We start from the raw sequence: 15,050 nt of genomic DNA, 5'->3' as shown, positions 1-15,050 counted from the left end.
ATAAATCTGTACAGATAATAGCTTATGCAGATTAACATAATGGCCAGAACGATGGTGATGGTAAGAGAAACCTATATCGATCTAAATAATCAGGCCAAGGAAGTAGGCCTGACGATAAACATTGATAAGACAAAATTTATAAGACCGTCAAGAAAGAGAGGACCATCACAGAACATAACAGGTGACAATAATATAGAATCTGTAAAACATTTTAAATATCTGGGAGTCAACCTAGACAGCAATGGACGTGAAACAGTAGAAATCCATGGAAGAACAACTCAAGCTAACAGAGCATACTCACACATCTACACACGGGATATCCAAAAGAACAACAAAATCCAGGTATACAAGACTTTAATTGGGCCTATACTTACCTATGGGTGGGAAACATGGATACTCACTCAAAACCTAGCAAGCAAAATGAATGCTTTTGAAAGGAATATATTACGCTAAGTCTATGGCCACACCCACGAAAATGGTGTGTAAAGAATCAAATACAAAAATAAGTTTTAAACTATATAATGATCTCCCACTATCAGATTATATTAGAATTCAATGGTTGAGATGGGCAGGACTTTTGGTTAGAATGGGTGACCATAGGATCCCAAAAAGAATCTTTACAAGGAGCATGAATGGACAAAGACCAACTGGAAGACCTAGAAAGAGATTGGCAGATGAAGTCGACAAAGATGCCAAAGAACTGCTAAAGATACGCAACTGGAAACAGCCAGCTATAGACATACATGGATGGGGCAGTAAACTGAAGGAGGATAAGGCTCAAATTTGGCTGTGGTGCCATTAGAGGTGGAGGACAATCAATCCCTCTTCCAAGTCTGAGTGCCAAAGTGGGGGACTTGCACAGCTGCCATTCTACATATAAACCCACCTTCCTGGGAAAAAAAATGAAATGGAGTGGTGTGAACACACAGAGGCACTTCATTGGGTGAAACTTGTGTTTATATAATCATAAACATGCACAAAATGTTTATGGAGTGCAGGTGCACATGCACAATTCACTATTCTACTGTTTTAAAAAACACTTATAAATCTGGCTACAGAACAATTGTGAAAAGTATCACAGATCTTGCAAAGGGTGGATTGTACAGACTTGCTTGTGACAGAGATAGCTTTCATCAAAGCTTACCATAGTTCAGGAGAGACACTGGAAAAATCAGTTGAATTAATTTTCTTCCAATGCCATCTAAACATGGGGAAAAATACAAGGTGTTTGTGAATACTGATTACATATGAATTATAAACTTACATTTTTTACTTAGGAATGCTTTGTGACATGCACGACTAGGGTTGTGTGTCTGGGGCATGTCTGGAGGTGTGGCAGGGCCGTGTCTTAATGTGTCCCTCTTTCTTAACTCAAAAAGTTGGGAGGTATGCCGGTAGTGTTACACAGTGTCTGCAAGGGTCAAAGTCTAAAACACATGCCTGCTTTAATGCAATATAAATGAATACTTATTGCTTACATTTTTCTCAACTTGTTAGCTGACTCATACGAGATAACATAACTGCATTTTACAATATTTACTTATGAAATGCACTTTATTTAAAGAGGAACTTTACTGAATATAACTAAGGACTGTTTCACACACAAAATCAGTGAAAAGAAAATCACAATTAGGGCCCTTTTCAACTAGCAAGCGCGATCGCAAGCACAATCATGCTGCGTTTGTGATTGCGCAGGTTGCTTTTCCCACTTGCGATGGCCGGCGATTACAATTCGGGGAAAGATGAATTGTGGTAATGGAAAATGAGCATCGCAATTTACATGTACTGTATCTAGTGATTGGCAAAATGGCTGTGGTTCGCTTTTTGAAGCGGATCGCAGCCAGTGGAAAAGGGCCCTTACTGCAATTTTTTTGCAATCACTCCTAAAGTGCTTCATGCAGAGCTTTTGCAATCTGAAACGTTACAGTGTAAATGCTCCCATAGAGAGCCACTGCACTAGCAATTTTCGCTGCCAATTGGCAATTACACCGCAAATGCAGCGGAATCACCCGTGGTGTGGAATAGCCCTTAATTAATAAAATTGCTTATTTTTACAATATTACTTTATAAATTATTTAATCAGTAGTTGCCCGCTGTAAAGTATTTATTCACCCTTATTTACGTTCTTAAATTTAACACAAGTGGCAACATCATGGCAAAGTGTCTCGATACACATTTTTTGATGTTGTATGTTCCAAAGTGAGCAGAAACAATACCTGGGCCTTTAAGTTTTATTTTTTTATCTTCTGTTTAAAATAGGTTTTCAGCACTCTGCAATTGAAAAAGTACCAAAAAGTAGGTGAAAACGTGCTACCAAAATGATTTCAAGTATTTTCTTGGTTGCAGGTGGCATTTTGTTGACATCACTGAGGTAAAATCTTAAAGAAAAAAAAGTGAACTGAATAGGGTCCCTGGTCTCCCAGAAAGAGAGGGGGGGGGGGGGGGGGGAGAAGACATCAAAGCCTAGGCTAGGAATCACTAGGAGGGGGCGGGACTACATACCAATATACAGCAATATATACAGTAGACTTTAGTTTTAGGAAGGGGTTTTGATGCTGCAGCCAGGATAATTAGTGTAGAATTGGGTGTCCTAAATAATGTAGTACTTTCTACTATATGCCTTTGCGGCGCCTCTTTAGTAAAGAGAGTTCTTGTAATAGTCAATGAGAAGTGATATAAAACTTACTTACCATGGAAATCCACTCTAAAATGAATCTTTTTATACTTTGTTCTTATCCGATCTATGTCTTCTTTTACTCGCTCGGGATAAGCATAGGAACACTGTTAAGGAAATACGCTTTATTACTAGATATGTTGATTCATTCTCACAACAATGCAATGAGTATGTGTGTTCTAGCTTTTTAAAATCATAGATAAGGAAGCATAAACTAGAGAATAGGTAACTACCAGGGACGGATTTCTGGAAAGACCACAAAGGCCCGGGCCCTGGGGCGGCTGCAGTCCAAGGAGGCGCCTGCATATGAAAGAGGGGTTGCTACGTATGAAAGAGGAGGCTGAAAATAGTGAGCAAAACATGAAAAAGGGAGCTGATGCTCAAGGGAGCTGTTCATGAAAGAAAAAGGCTGCTGTACATGGATGATACACATGGAAGAGTGGCTGAACATGGATTGGGAGGGGTGCTGCTGAACAAGAAACAAGAGCAACAATATAACTGGCCTAGGGGCACACAATGTATAGTTCCAGCCTGTGCGACTACACACATCAGAGAGCATCATGATTAATAGTCTTCAAAACATTCCATCTACTGGAATGTCCATGAAATGCCCGGCCTCTCCATACAGCAGGACAGGCTGCCGGGCACTATATTAATGACCTTTCCAGGTGACAGCTATTGAAAGGTTGTACGTAGCTTAAAATGGTAAATCAAAAATGGCCAAACGTAATAAGTATCATTTTATATCTGTGTGTCTGTGGCTGCCTGTCATATTGAGTACATGAATAAGAGGTGCGGGGAAATTTGGATGCCCAATATCCGTTAGCAGAATATTGGTAAATTTACAGATATTTTATGTTTTGAAAGAGGAAATTCTGATAGTAAAAAATCAATTATACCGATACTTTACTACAACTAAACCTAATCGTATTCTCACACAGAACCCTCCCTCTACCTAGGCCTAACCATAACCACACCCCTGCCGATGCCTAACCCTAAATCCACCCCCTGATGCCTAACCTTAATCAACCCCCACGCCTAACCTTAAAGACACCCCCCATGCCTAACCTTAAAAACTCCCCCCACAACTACCCTTAACAGTCCTAACCCCACCTAACGTTAACACCCCACACCTAACCTTAAAACACTACCTACGGACGCCTAGCCTAAGCCACCAACAGCCACCCTCCCACACACACACACCACCGACACTGCAATTTGTCGCAAAAAGTGTTAAATTGCAGATGCCCCATAAGCACCCATACAACATATTGGTAACGCTATAGGATGTGGGCACCAGGGCTCCCCGCTATGAAAAAAGCAGCTACAAATTGCGGGCCCCGGGCGCTAACCTTCCCCCACCAGAAAACCTCTTCCTATTACCTAAGTACAAACCCCACCCAAACATAAAGTCCTTCCTGATGTCTGTGACCCTAGCTGATGTAAAGTACTTCTGAATTGCTAATTACACCAGAGAGGAAATGTGTGCATCAACCAAGTGAACCTGACAAATCTGGCTTTGCAAATTTGGCCTATTGGCTAATCACGAGACATTGCTCATGCAAATATGCATTTGCTTTTGCATGCCTAAATATGCAGGGTCAAAAACCAAAACCGCAAAACAATCGCCCTGCGGGAATTAGTTCATGCTACATTAGCACTATCCAGGGGCGCCACGAGGAGGCTTCCCAATGGGGGCAATGGGAAGCCTCCTCGTGGCGCCCCTGGATAGTGCTATGTAGCATGAACTAATTCCCGCAGGGCGATTGTTTTGCGGTTTTGGTTTTTGACCCTGCATATTTAGGCATGCGAAAGCAAATGCATATTTGCATGAGCAATGTCTCGTGATTAGCCAATAGGCCAAATTTGCAAAGCCAGATTTGTCAGGTTCACTTGGTTGATGCACACATTTCCTCTCTGGTGTAATTAGTAAAGTACTTCTGAATGCCTAATCCTAGGTATTAAACCTAACCTCCTCCAGGCCTGTCCACTAATTCTCCAGAAATAATACCTAACACTTTCCATCACCTTGCTTACAGGTATTTCATTTAAGCACCTAATGCTGCCAAGCCTCCAAATTATGGGTCTATGGCTGTACCCAAATAAACTGCAAAAAACAGGTGCCTGAATTCAAACACTTCCCTGGAGAAGTAGTGAACTAATAAGGAAGCCTGATGACCCCTTTACCAGACTGCATAAAGAGAATGCTATATGGTACAAAACTGTTCTATTTTGAAACGAATGGCATTTTTTCCTTCACCAGTGGGCAGAAATGGCATGGTATAAGACAAAACATGACATATATGAAATACCTCCAGCAGTGCCTCTTCTAGTCGCTCTCTGAGGAAATCTTGTTCCATATGATCCATAGCACCAGTCACAATATGTGGATGACAGAAAGTGCAAAGTAACAGACTTAGCTGTACATTTAAGTGTTCCAAGAAACTAAGACAAGTAAAGCCCAGCAATGTCAGCTGTAGAGGGTGCAGGGAATCCCCTGAGTCTGAGAGACTCTTGCTTCGTGACACAACGGGAAAGTCCAGGTAATAGCAAAGATTGCTGTAACAATACAAATGACTTAGAATTTTAGTATGGCAATAAAAAAGGTCATATGGATATTTCTGCAAAATGCCAGGATAGTGGGCAAAAAAATAAAACAGAAATCCTTTATGTGCCTCAAACTGGAAATCTCTGTTCAGACTCACGCTTTATCTACCGTTTCTCTTCTGCATGACAATATTTCCTTAAAGTAGTCTGTCTACTGCGTGTGACGAAACCAGGAAGCATCGTGGTTTCTTATCTCTGTGCCTATACTGAACTTTACACTAACACTCCTTTGGTTGTTTTTGTTGGTTTCATCCCTTACAGTGAGCCTAAACCTAGTAAAATCATTTTAAAATAAACACATGGTTTAGCTGCAAATGAATATGACATACTTACCTCACCGTCAGATCCTCTCAGAAGCTCACCATTTTATTCTTACAGTTTTGACAACATTTTGTCAGAACTGAAATATGTCAGTTGATGTCAGTTGTAACTGAAAGGACAACTGATAAGCAAGGTAATGTCCATGTCTTCCTATGGCTAAAGTGGAGGATATTACAGTTTAACAGTGTGCTGGCCAGGAAGCTGTTGGCTATTACCCCAATGGCCTTTCTCAAAATGGAGTACGGAGAATTCCATCGATCACAGTGGGCAAACAGGAGCAAGGAGAGGAGAAAGAGATTGATGAGTAAACTACACGGGAGGTGAGTATGACTTGTGTATGGTTATTTTGACTTATCCTTTTTAGTTCAGGTTTGCTTTAGAGAAACTCATGGTACAACAAAACAAAGGAAAGTTGTCTTTGCTGACATCTTTACAAAATGCTAGTTCCCGAATCCTGGGCTATTGTATTAATCATGTACCTAATGTGCCTAGAATCAATTTCTCGGTCACTGCCCCAGAACAAGTATATAGTGCATATACTGTATGTCTGTTCATGCTCACTTCCTCAACTGTATACAGGTGTGTGATTCAGGCCAGTGGCGTAGCTAAGGAGCTATGCCCCCCCCCCCCTCCCGGTGCAAGTTTTACATGGGGCCCCCCAAGCACTTTATACATTACAATTAATACCCCAAAACCTGCAAAAGACAATAACAGTGTCAGAGGTGTAAGAAGGGGATGGGAAACAGTTTGTTAATGATTACTACTATTTAAAGCATCTGTAGAAGTGATTAATACCAACACAGGGCCAATAGAGAGCTAATATTGTGCTTGAGAGAGGACCCCTGGGGGCCCCTCTGACCCAAGGGCCCCGATGCGGTTGCTACCACTGCAACCCCTATTGCTTCGCCACTGATTCAGGCTGCTAAAGCCAAGAGAATAGCATTATGGCCAAGAAAGTACCGGTAACATTTATTGAAAAAAAGGGTTTCTTTTATTACAAAAATAAATTGCATGACTTCACACACTATCTTCAAGTGATGCATTATGGGACTTTCATTTTAGACTAGGGTAAGCAATCAATACCAGCAAAACATTTGTAAAGTGCTTTTCTCCCTGAGGACCCAAAGCACATAAGCTTGGCTCAGATCAGTACATAGTGATGTGTTACAGGGGATAAAAGTTATGTGATCATAAATGCCTGAATATACAAGTGGCTTTTCAGTTTTGATTTAAACGCCTCCAGGGTTGGAGCTGTCTTGATTAGATGAAACAAAGCGTTCCAAAGGATAGGGGCAGCATGACAGAAGGCCCCAAAGGTTTTTGTGCACAATCCACAGAGTTTAGAACTGAAGTCCATTTAATTACTAATTTCCTATGAAAGCACAGTTAAAGTAAACCTGATGAATGCAAAAGTTTTATACACACATGGGGCTTCCTCCAGCCCCCTTCAGCCTGATCTATCCCTCGCCACTGTCCTCTGCCTCCTTCAGCCTCCATTATGGCTTTCTGATAACTTCGGGAGTCGGGGTATACTGTGCACGCGACCCACCACTCTCCAGTTGCCGTCTGGGCAGTAGTGCACAGACGCAGAACTCTCCCGCCAGCAGGAACATGACTGGGGAATGCACACGGCCGCACAGGACCGAAGCGGAGAAACGAGGCAACGGATGAGGATAGCGAGGGAGCGGTCAGGCAGAAGAGGGCTGGAGGAAGCACCAGGTATGTATACAACTTTTTCACTGATTCATCTCAGGTACACTTTAAAGTGTAACTGTCGGGCATAAAATAAAAAATCTATTCTTTATTTTTATCTGGTAAACAAGTAGTAATAAGGATGCTAACCAGGCAATCCAAACGTTAAAATCTCTATTACTTTTCTTGTTTATAAATGATCATTCCCCAGTTTACCTGACTCTTATTTGGTACGTTGCCGCACAAAGGAAGTTGCAGGGCATGCTGGGTTGTCTTTTTTTGCTTCTTTATTTCCCCTTAGACTTAACTAATCTACAGAAGCAAAAAAGGACAACCCAGCATGCCCTGCAACTTCCTTTTTGCGGCAACGTACCAAATAAGAGTCAGGTAAACTGGGGAATGATCATTTATAAACAAGAAAAGTAATAGAGATTTTAACTTTTGGATTGTCTGATTTGCATCCTTATTACTTGTTTACCAGATAAAAAAAATGGATTTTTGATTTTATGCCCGACAGTTACACTTTAATGACTTACACAAAAATCTGTAATGTTTACGTGTAAAAAAGCATTTTTACTTTTAAGAAATCAAACTTACAAAAATTGAGCCCAGCCCCATTTATTTCAGCAGCAAGCCAACATGAGGGAAAAAAAACCAACACTAACATTTCTGAGCAACCATTGCCACCTTGTGGTAAGTTGGAAAAATAAAAATGAGTAAACACATTTGTATCTGATTTTAGTACATTATTATTATTATTATTATTATTATTTTATTGTAATACAATATTATTTATTGTATTTATAAAGTGCCAACATATCACGCAATGCTGAACAATTAATACATACTATGATACAACGGATGACAGATGTAGCAAGGTTATATAACTTAGTACGAAGTTATACAAGGCAAGCGGTAAGAGATACACGATCATGCGATTTGGGGCTAGTTAGGTAGGCTCAGTAATTCAAGTATGAGGCAGTCACAATAATAAATGTGGGTTAAAAACTTAGCCGCACTGGGCAAGATTCCAGATGTCAATTCAAATACCCTTGCAGTAGCACTCAATTCCACAGTTCCAAGACACACTATGGTACGTTTTATCTGAGTTACTATAGAGAGAAGGTGGATGGTGACAGAAAGTGTTACTAAAGACCAGCAAAGAGCCAGTGCAGTAAGCATGGGACCAAACTAGGGGCAAGCTGGAGACCCTATGGTGGTGAAACCCCCTCACCTCCCATCGGTATAAGGTGGCACTTGAGGTGACAAACGCTGGCATAAACTGTGTGCACTATTATGTGTTTATTTTTTCCCAAGTGTTTTCCACAACTAGGAATATTCATTCAAAGCAACATGTGTCTTGCAACTTTGGAATTGAGCACTACTGCAATGGTATTTGAATTGGCTTGCGGACAAGGTGATCTGGAGCAGATATTTAACATCAACTTTGACTCCAGTAATATATGTGAAGCGCATTCTGTATTTAAGATTCCCGAAGCTCCCACAGACATCTGTCAGAAACCGTATTCATTGAAACAGACCAGGATAATGTCATTAGGTCAGAGCCGGGACAAGGTCCTCCAGCACCCAAGGCTGAGACACCAAAGTGCGCCCCTTCATCCCTCCCACCCCAGCTGTCAAACACTGATTGCTATTAGACTAAGAGGCGCCACAGGGCCCACAACCTCCCCAACACCTTAATATCTAGTTATCTGGCTTGCAGTCACTGCCATGTATCCCCTTTTCTTATTTCTTTCTGCTTCAAACACAATTAGGAATGACAGCTGAATGAATTCTGTGCCCCCTCCTACACTGCGCCCTGAGGCTGGAGCCTCTCCAGCCTATGCCTCGGCCCGGCCCTGCATTAGGTCATACATAAGTGTGATGGCTTCAGTGTGATGGACAAACTTTTATTGTCCTGGAAACCAGACACACTGGACAACACATTAATCAGAATCAGAATCATTTATTTCGCCAAGTACAAACGGGGGTTGTACCCAGAATTGGTTTTGGCTCATACAGGTTCTGGAAGGATGAAGGGGGGGATAATGTCTGAAAGCTAATAGCTGAGGCTGCCATACTACGGCACCACCAGACACACTTGGCAATCATCTTTTATCCCTAAGGAGACATGAAAGGGATGGGGGGGGGGGGGGGGGGGAGAGGGAGGCGAAGGTTCAGCACCAATGACCCAGTTCTTCATAAAATAAACCTGCAGTGATGGCTGATGCTGCTAAGGATCCCGATTGCTGGCATCTGGCAGTGCTGTTCAAGGTGTTCCAGTTCAGAAGGTGCAGTAGTAGTGTTCATTTCTGTGGTGGGTTTCGACTCCTGGGCAGCATTCAGCAGGGCTGGTCAAGATAATCTGGCTGCCACAGAGGCATCCGGCTGCAGCAGCCCTTACATCCAATTTAGTGGCTGGCATCATGAAGGGGCTGAACCGGAGGTGCCCCTGCTGCGGTGGAGCAGCAGCAGCCGTTGGATGGATCCTGCAAGGCCAAAGGTTTCCTGATCAGTGCAGTGTCTTTCTAACTCCATGGAGTCCTGATCTCTTGGGTAGCAGCGGTGGACTCCAAATGGCCTGTACCAGCACAGACAATGGACCCAGGCAGTGGCAAGGTGAAAAAAATTCCAGGTCCCAGGCTCCCCACGACCCGCACCAGCGTCCTAGGCTACACTGGAACGCACTGGACTACGCTGTACACCTTCAGGGGGAAAAACAAGGTAAATTGGTAGGGAAAAGGGAAGAAAAACAAGAAAAAGACAGAATCCTGTGGCCATGGCTGCCAATTAAGGCACCATCTTCCTGAACGGCAGTTTAAAGTCTAATACCTAGAAATTACTTCTCCAGCTAGAGAGCTGAACCAGAAAATTTGTATCTGTTATAACATAACTTCAGTGTACTTTATTTAAAATTTTACATTTTATTTTTGTGAGCGTGGTCCTTTCAACCTCTTGAGGATCAGAGTTTTATACCCACCTAGTGGTCATTCAACCTTTTACAATTCAGCACTTCGCAACTTTAACGGTTTATTGCTCGGTCATACAACTTAGCACCCAAATAAATTTTACCTCCATTTCTTCCCACAAATCGTGCTTTCTTTCGTTGGTCTCTGATTGCGGCTGTGATTTTTAGTTTTTTTTTTTGTAATTTAATTTTTTTTCATTTTTTTTGTATCCTTCCATCCCTCCCCCATTCCTCCCCTAAATTGGCCCTACACTACGATCCATTCACTACACAATACATACATAAGCATATGCCTATAATAGGGATTCGATTGTGAGCCGCTCAGAGGGACAATTAAGTGACAAGGCTGTTCTTTGTACAGTGCTGATCTAGATCACAGCGCTGTGCACATGTTAAGCATTTTAAATGTGATTAACAGCCTGCCTGCCAGCTCCGATCGCAGCCTGCAGGCTGATCGCAGGGGCCCCACAGTGTTTACTGCAAATCTCTGCTCTCGCGAGGTCACGACATATGGTGTGACTGAGGAACGAAAGAGCCGCTCTGCAGCCGCCACTCTGCGTTAGGCAGTGAAAGAGTGGTTAATATACGATACAGTTGTAGTAAAGGAAGACATAGAGTGTCATTAGAATGACGTAAAGGAGGATATGGAGTGCTACTAGAATGAAGTAAAGGAGGATATGGAGTGCCATTAGAATAAGGTAAAGGAGGACATGGAGTGCCATTAGAATGAAGTAAAGGAGGACATGGAGTGCCATTAGAATGAAGTAAAGGAGGACATGGAGTGCCATTAGAATAAAGTAAAGGAGGACATGGAGTGCCATTAGAATGAAGTAAAGGAGGACATGGAGTGCCATTAGAATGAAGTAAAGGAGGACATGGAGTGCCATTAGAATGAAGTAAAGGCGGACATGGAGTGCCATTAGAATGAAGTAAAGGAGGACATGGAATGCCATTAGAATGAAGTAAAGGAGGACATGGAGTGCCATTAGAATGAAGTAAAGGAGGACATGAAGTGCCAAAAGAAAGAAGTAAAGGAGGACATGGAGTGCCAAAAGAATGAAGTAAAGGGGAGCATAGAATGCCATTTAGAATGAAGTAAAGGAGAACATGGAGTGCCATTAGAATGAAGTAAAGGAGAACATGGAGTGCCATTAGAATGAAGTAAAGGAAGACATGGAGTGCCAATAGAATGAAGTAAAGGGGAGCACAGAGTGCCATTAGAATGAAGTAAAGGAGAACATGGAGTGCCTTTAGAATGAAGTAAAGGAAGACATGGAGTTCCATTAAAATGAAGTAAAGGAGGACATGGAGTGCCATTAGAATGAAGTAAAGGAGGACATGGAGTGCCATTAGAATGAAGTAAAGGAGGACATGGAGTCCCATTAGAATGAAGTAAAGGAGGATATGGAGTGCCATTAGAATAAGGTAAAGGAGGACATGGAGTGCCATTAGAATGAAGTAAAGGAGGACATGGAGTGCCATTAGAATGAAGTAAAGAAGGACATGGAGTGCCATTAGAATGAAGTAAAGGAGGACATGGAGTGCGATTAAAATGAAGTAAAGGAGGACATGCAGTGCTATTAGAATGAAGTAAAGGAAGACATAGAGTTCCATTAAAATGAAGTAAAGGAGGACATGGAGTGCCATTAGAATGAAGTAAAGGAGGACATGGAGTGCCATTAGAATGAAGTAAAGGAGGACATGGAGTGCCATTACAATAAAGTAAAGGAGGACATGGAGTGCCAAAAAAATGAAGTAAAGGAGGACATGGAGTGCCAAAAAAATGAAGTAAAGAAGGACATGGAATGCCATTAGAATGAAGTAAAGGAGGACATGGAGTGCCAAAAAAATGAAGTAAAGAAGGACATGGAGTGCTATTAGAATGAAGTAAAGGAGGACATGGAGTGCCATTAGAATGAAGTAAAGGAGGACATGGAGTGCCAAAAAAATGAAGTAAAGAAGGACATGGAGTGCCATTAGAATGAAGTAAAGGAGGACATGGAGTGCGATTAAAATGAAGTAAAGGAGGACATGGAGTGCCAAAAAAATGAAGTAAAGGAGGACATGGAGTGAATGAAGTAAAGGAGGTGTAAGGAAACGCGGAAATGCCGCCGTCTCTCAAGGTGAGGCGGCTGTTTCCGCGTCCAGCATGGCGTCACAACGCGGAAAAAACGCTGCATGCCGCATAGGCAGTGCGGCGGAATCCGCATCAGAGGCGGCCCCCGCACTAGATACGTTGCATGACAGTACTGGTGTGGCTGGGACTGATAGTCCACCAAGATTCAGACTTACACGCGCGCGAGCAGAAAGGCAGAGTTTAAATAACAGTTAGAAGGGTGTCGGCTGACCAGCTGGGTCAGCTGACAAATTCCACTGCTCTCATTGGACCAGCAATTAGGGAGGTCCTGGAAAGGTCCTAGAGTATATATACTGCTGGTTGTTCACTTGCTCTTTGTCTGGCGTGCGATCACATACGTGGGAGCACCCAGATCCGTAGTCAGATCCTGAAGTGTGCCGGGACCAGCTGGAGCTGTAATCCTACACTTAGCTAGATATTTGATAGCTAAAGTACTAGTTTGATTGTGATTATATGTTATGACTTTTGCCTGCCTCGACTATCCTCCTGAACTCTGACCTTGTACCTCGATATTTCTGATACTCTGTTGCCGAACCTCGGCTCGTTCCAAGACTCTGTTTCTGCCTCCTGATTTTGTACCCCGATATATCTGATACCCCGTTGCCGAACCCTGCCTGTACTTTGACTCCGCCTTTGCCTACTGTATTTGTACTTTATCTGTCCGTGTGTGTACGACCTGGCTTGTCTGACCTCGAGAACCGACCTCACGATTGGAGGCGGTTCCCAGTCCTGTTAGTGACACTTCTTCCTGAGTGTCACTCTCGGACTTTCCTTCCTACTGTCAGTCTGACTCCTCCCGTCTTGGAGAGCTCAGGTCTGCAGAAGGAATACGTGCAGTTCTCCTTGCTGCACTGAGGCCTAGGCCTCCTAGTGTTACTGTTACACCAAAACACTACACTCTACTCAGGCGAACAGAGGTTAGTTTGTATATCGGATTATCGGTGAGACTGCAGATCACTTATAATCTGGTATATATCTGTATTTCCGGCGATACTGCAGATCACCGGTAAATCAGATACTCTCTGCGCCCACCGATCGTTACAGAACGCCAGACCCAAATACAAAATGGACGCAAACACTGATTGTCTGGGTGTACTTGCCGCTTCGGTGGACAACATCAATCAAGTACTGGGCACCCACATAACTCTTATTGATGCCCTATCAGGGTCTGTACAAACCCTCCAGACATCAGTGAATCATGTGCGATCCTCTCCTAGCTCTGACATACGTATGCCTGTCCCTGAAAGCTTTTCCGGCCACAGATCTGACTTCCGGAATTTTAGGAGTAGAGTATTTTCCTATTTTGAGTTGAGACCCCAATCTTCGGGTACTGAGACCCAGAGGGTCACGTTTATTAAAACTTTGTTGTCCGGCGACTCCCAGTCATGGGCATATAGCCTGCCCACCGGAGACAAAGCGCTTACCTCTGTAGAGGAATTCTTTAAGGCTATGGCGGTAATTTACGACGATCCAGACCTTGCCTCGACTTCTGAGCGGAAGCTCAAGCTATTGCGTCAAGGCGAAGGTCCGGTCGAAGATTACGCGGCCGAGTTTAGGAGGTGGTCAGTTACGGCCAGGTGGGACACTCATGCCCTGTTAGATTGTTTCTTGTCAGGGCTGTCCGATGAGGTCTCTGACATGATGTTAAGTCAGCCCGAACCCAGAACAGTCGATGAGGCCATCTCAGCGGCCATCCGGATCGACCGCAGGCTGGGCTACCAAAGGCAGACCAGGGGTAGTTCCCGTGTCAGAGGGGTGTCTTACGCCACAGCCCCAGTGATTCCACCTCCTACTGTTTCGTCTTCTCCGGTCTTGCTTCCATCCGAGCCAATACAGATTGGTCGGTCAAAATTGACCCAGGTGGAGCGAAGACGGAGAATGACCGAACAGCTGTGTCTGTATTGCGCTGAAGGGGGGCATATAGTACGAAACTGCCCTAATAAGCCGGGAAAACGCTACCGCCTGGGAGTGGTAGGGGGTAACACCCTGGGCGTCCGACTTTTACCCTTAGAAGAAAAACGGTTGCTTCTTCCCTGCACCATTACGTGGGAAGATAAAACCGAGGTCACGGAAGCCTTTATCGATTCAGGCTCCGCGGCAAATTTTATGGATTTTGAGTTTGCTAAGAAATTGGGTATCCCACTCACACCTGTACAACCACCCATCCAGGTTACGGCAGTGGATGACTCTCCTCTGCAAGGGAGTCACCCACTGTCTCAGACACCAGAGGTGGGAGTCACCATAGGGGTTCTGCACTGGGAAAAATTACAATTCTTTGTGTTGCATATGTCTACTTCCACCATTATACTCGGCATGCCATGGTTGCACCTTCATTCTCCGCACATCGATTGGGCCACCGGCCAACTGGTTTCTTGGTCAGCACGCTGCTTTCAGCAATGTTTAGGGAAGGTGACACTGGGCCAAACCAGGGTTCATGTACAAGGGGTACCTGAGCAATATTTAGAATATTCTGATGTGTTCTGTCCCAAGGCAGCAGACAAATTACCCCCACATCGCTCTTTTGATTGCCCCATAGATATCCGTTCTGGTTGTATGCCTCCTCGGGGTCATCTGTACAATTTATCTGGGCCAGAAAAGTTGGCCATGCAAGAATATATCCGTGAGAATTTAGCCAAGGGTTTCATTCGTCC

The 15,050-nt window shown here is 43.5% G+C and overlaps 1 protein-coding gene across 6 annotated transcripts in view; it reads right to left on the bottom strand.

Annotated features, from left to right (window-relative positions):
- Positions 1–5,102, bottom strand: part of LOC137517805 (E3 ubiquitin-protein ligase RNF31-like) — a 79,372-nt gene extending 74,270 nt beyond the window's left edge. For 5 of the 6 annotated variants that reach the window (XM_068234851.1, XM_068234853.1, XM_068234852.1 and 2 more), the window contains exons 1-3: positions 4,987–5,102; positions 2,691–2,781; positions 1,145–1,201 (exon numbers count right to left, since the gene is read on the bottom strand). In XM_068234851.1, coding sequence (XP_068090952.1) covers positions 1,145–1,201; positions 2,691–2,781; positions 4,987–5,043 — 205 coding nt within the window. In that variant the 5' untranslated portion in view covers positions 5,044–5,102. Of the gene's footprint in view, positions 1–1,144; positions 1,202–2,690; positions 2,782–4,986 lie in introns of those variants that run through there. The other variant, XM_068234856.1, reaches the window with a different exon arrangement.
- Between the last annotated feature and the right edge of the window lie 9,948 nt (positions 5,103–15,050).

The sequence above is a fragment of the Hyperolius riggenbachi genome, chromosome 5 (genome assembly GCF_040937935.1).
Source record: "Hyperolius riggenbachi isolate aHypRig1 chromosome 5, aHypRig1.pri, whole genome shotgun sequence".
NCBI classification, from domain to species: Eukaryota; Metazoa; Chordata; class Amphibia; order Anura; family Hyperoliidae; genus Hyperolius; species Hyperolius riggenbachi.
Note: the sequence above shows the minus strand (reverse complement) of the source record. Positions and strands in the feature narration are given on the sequence as shown.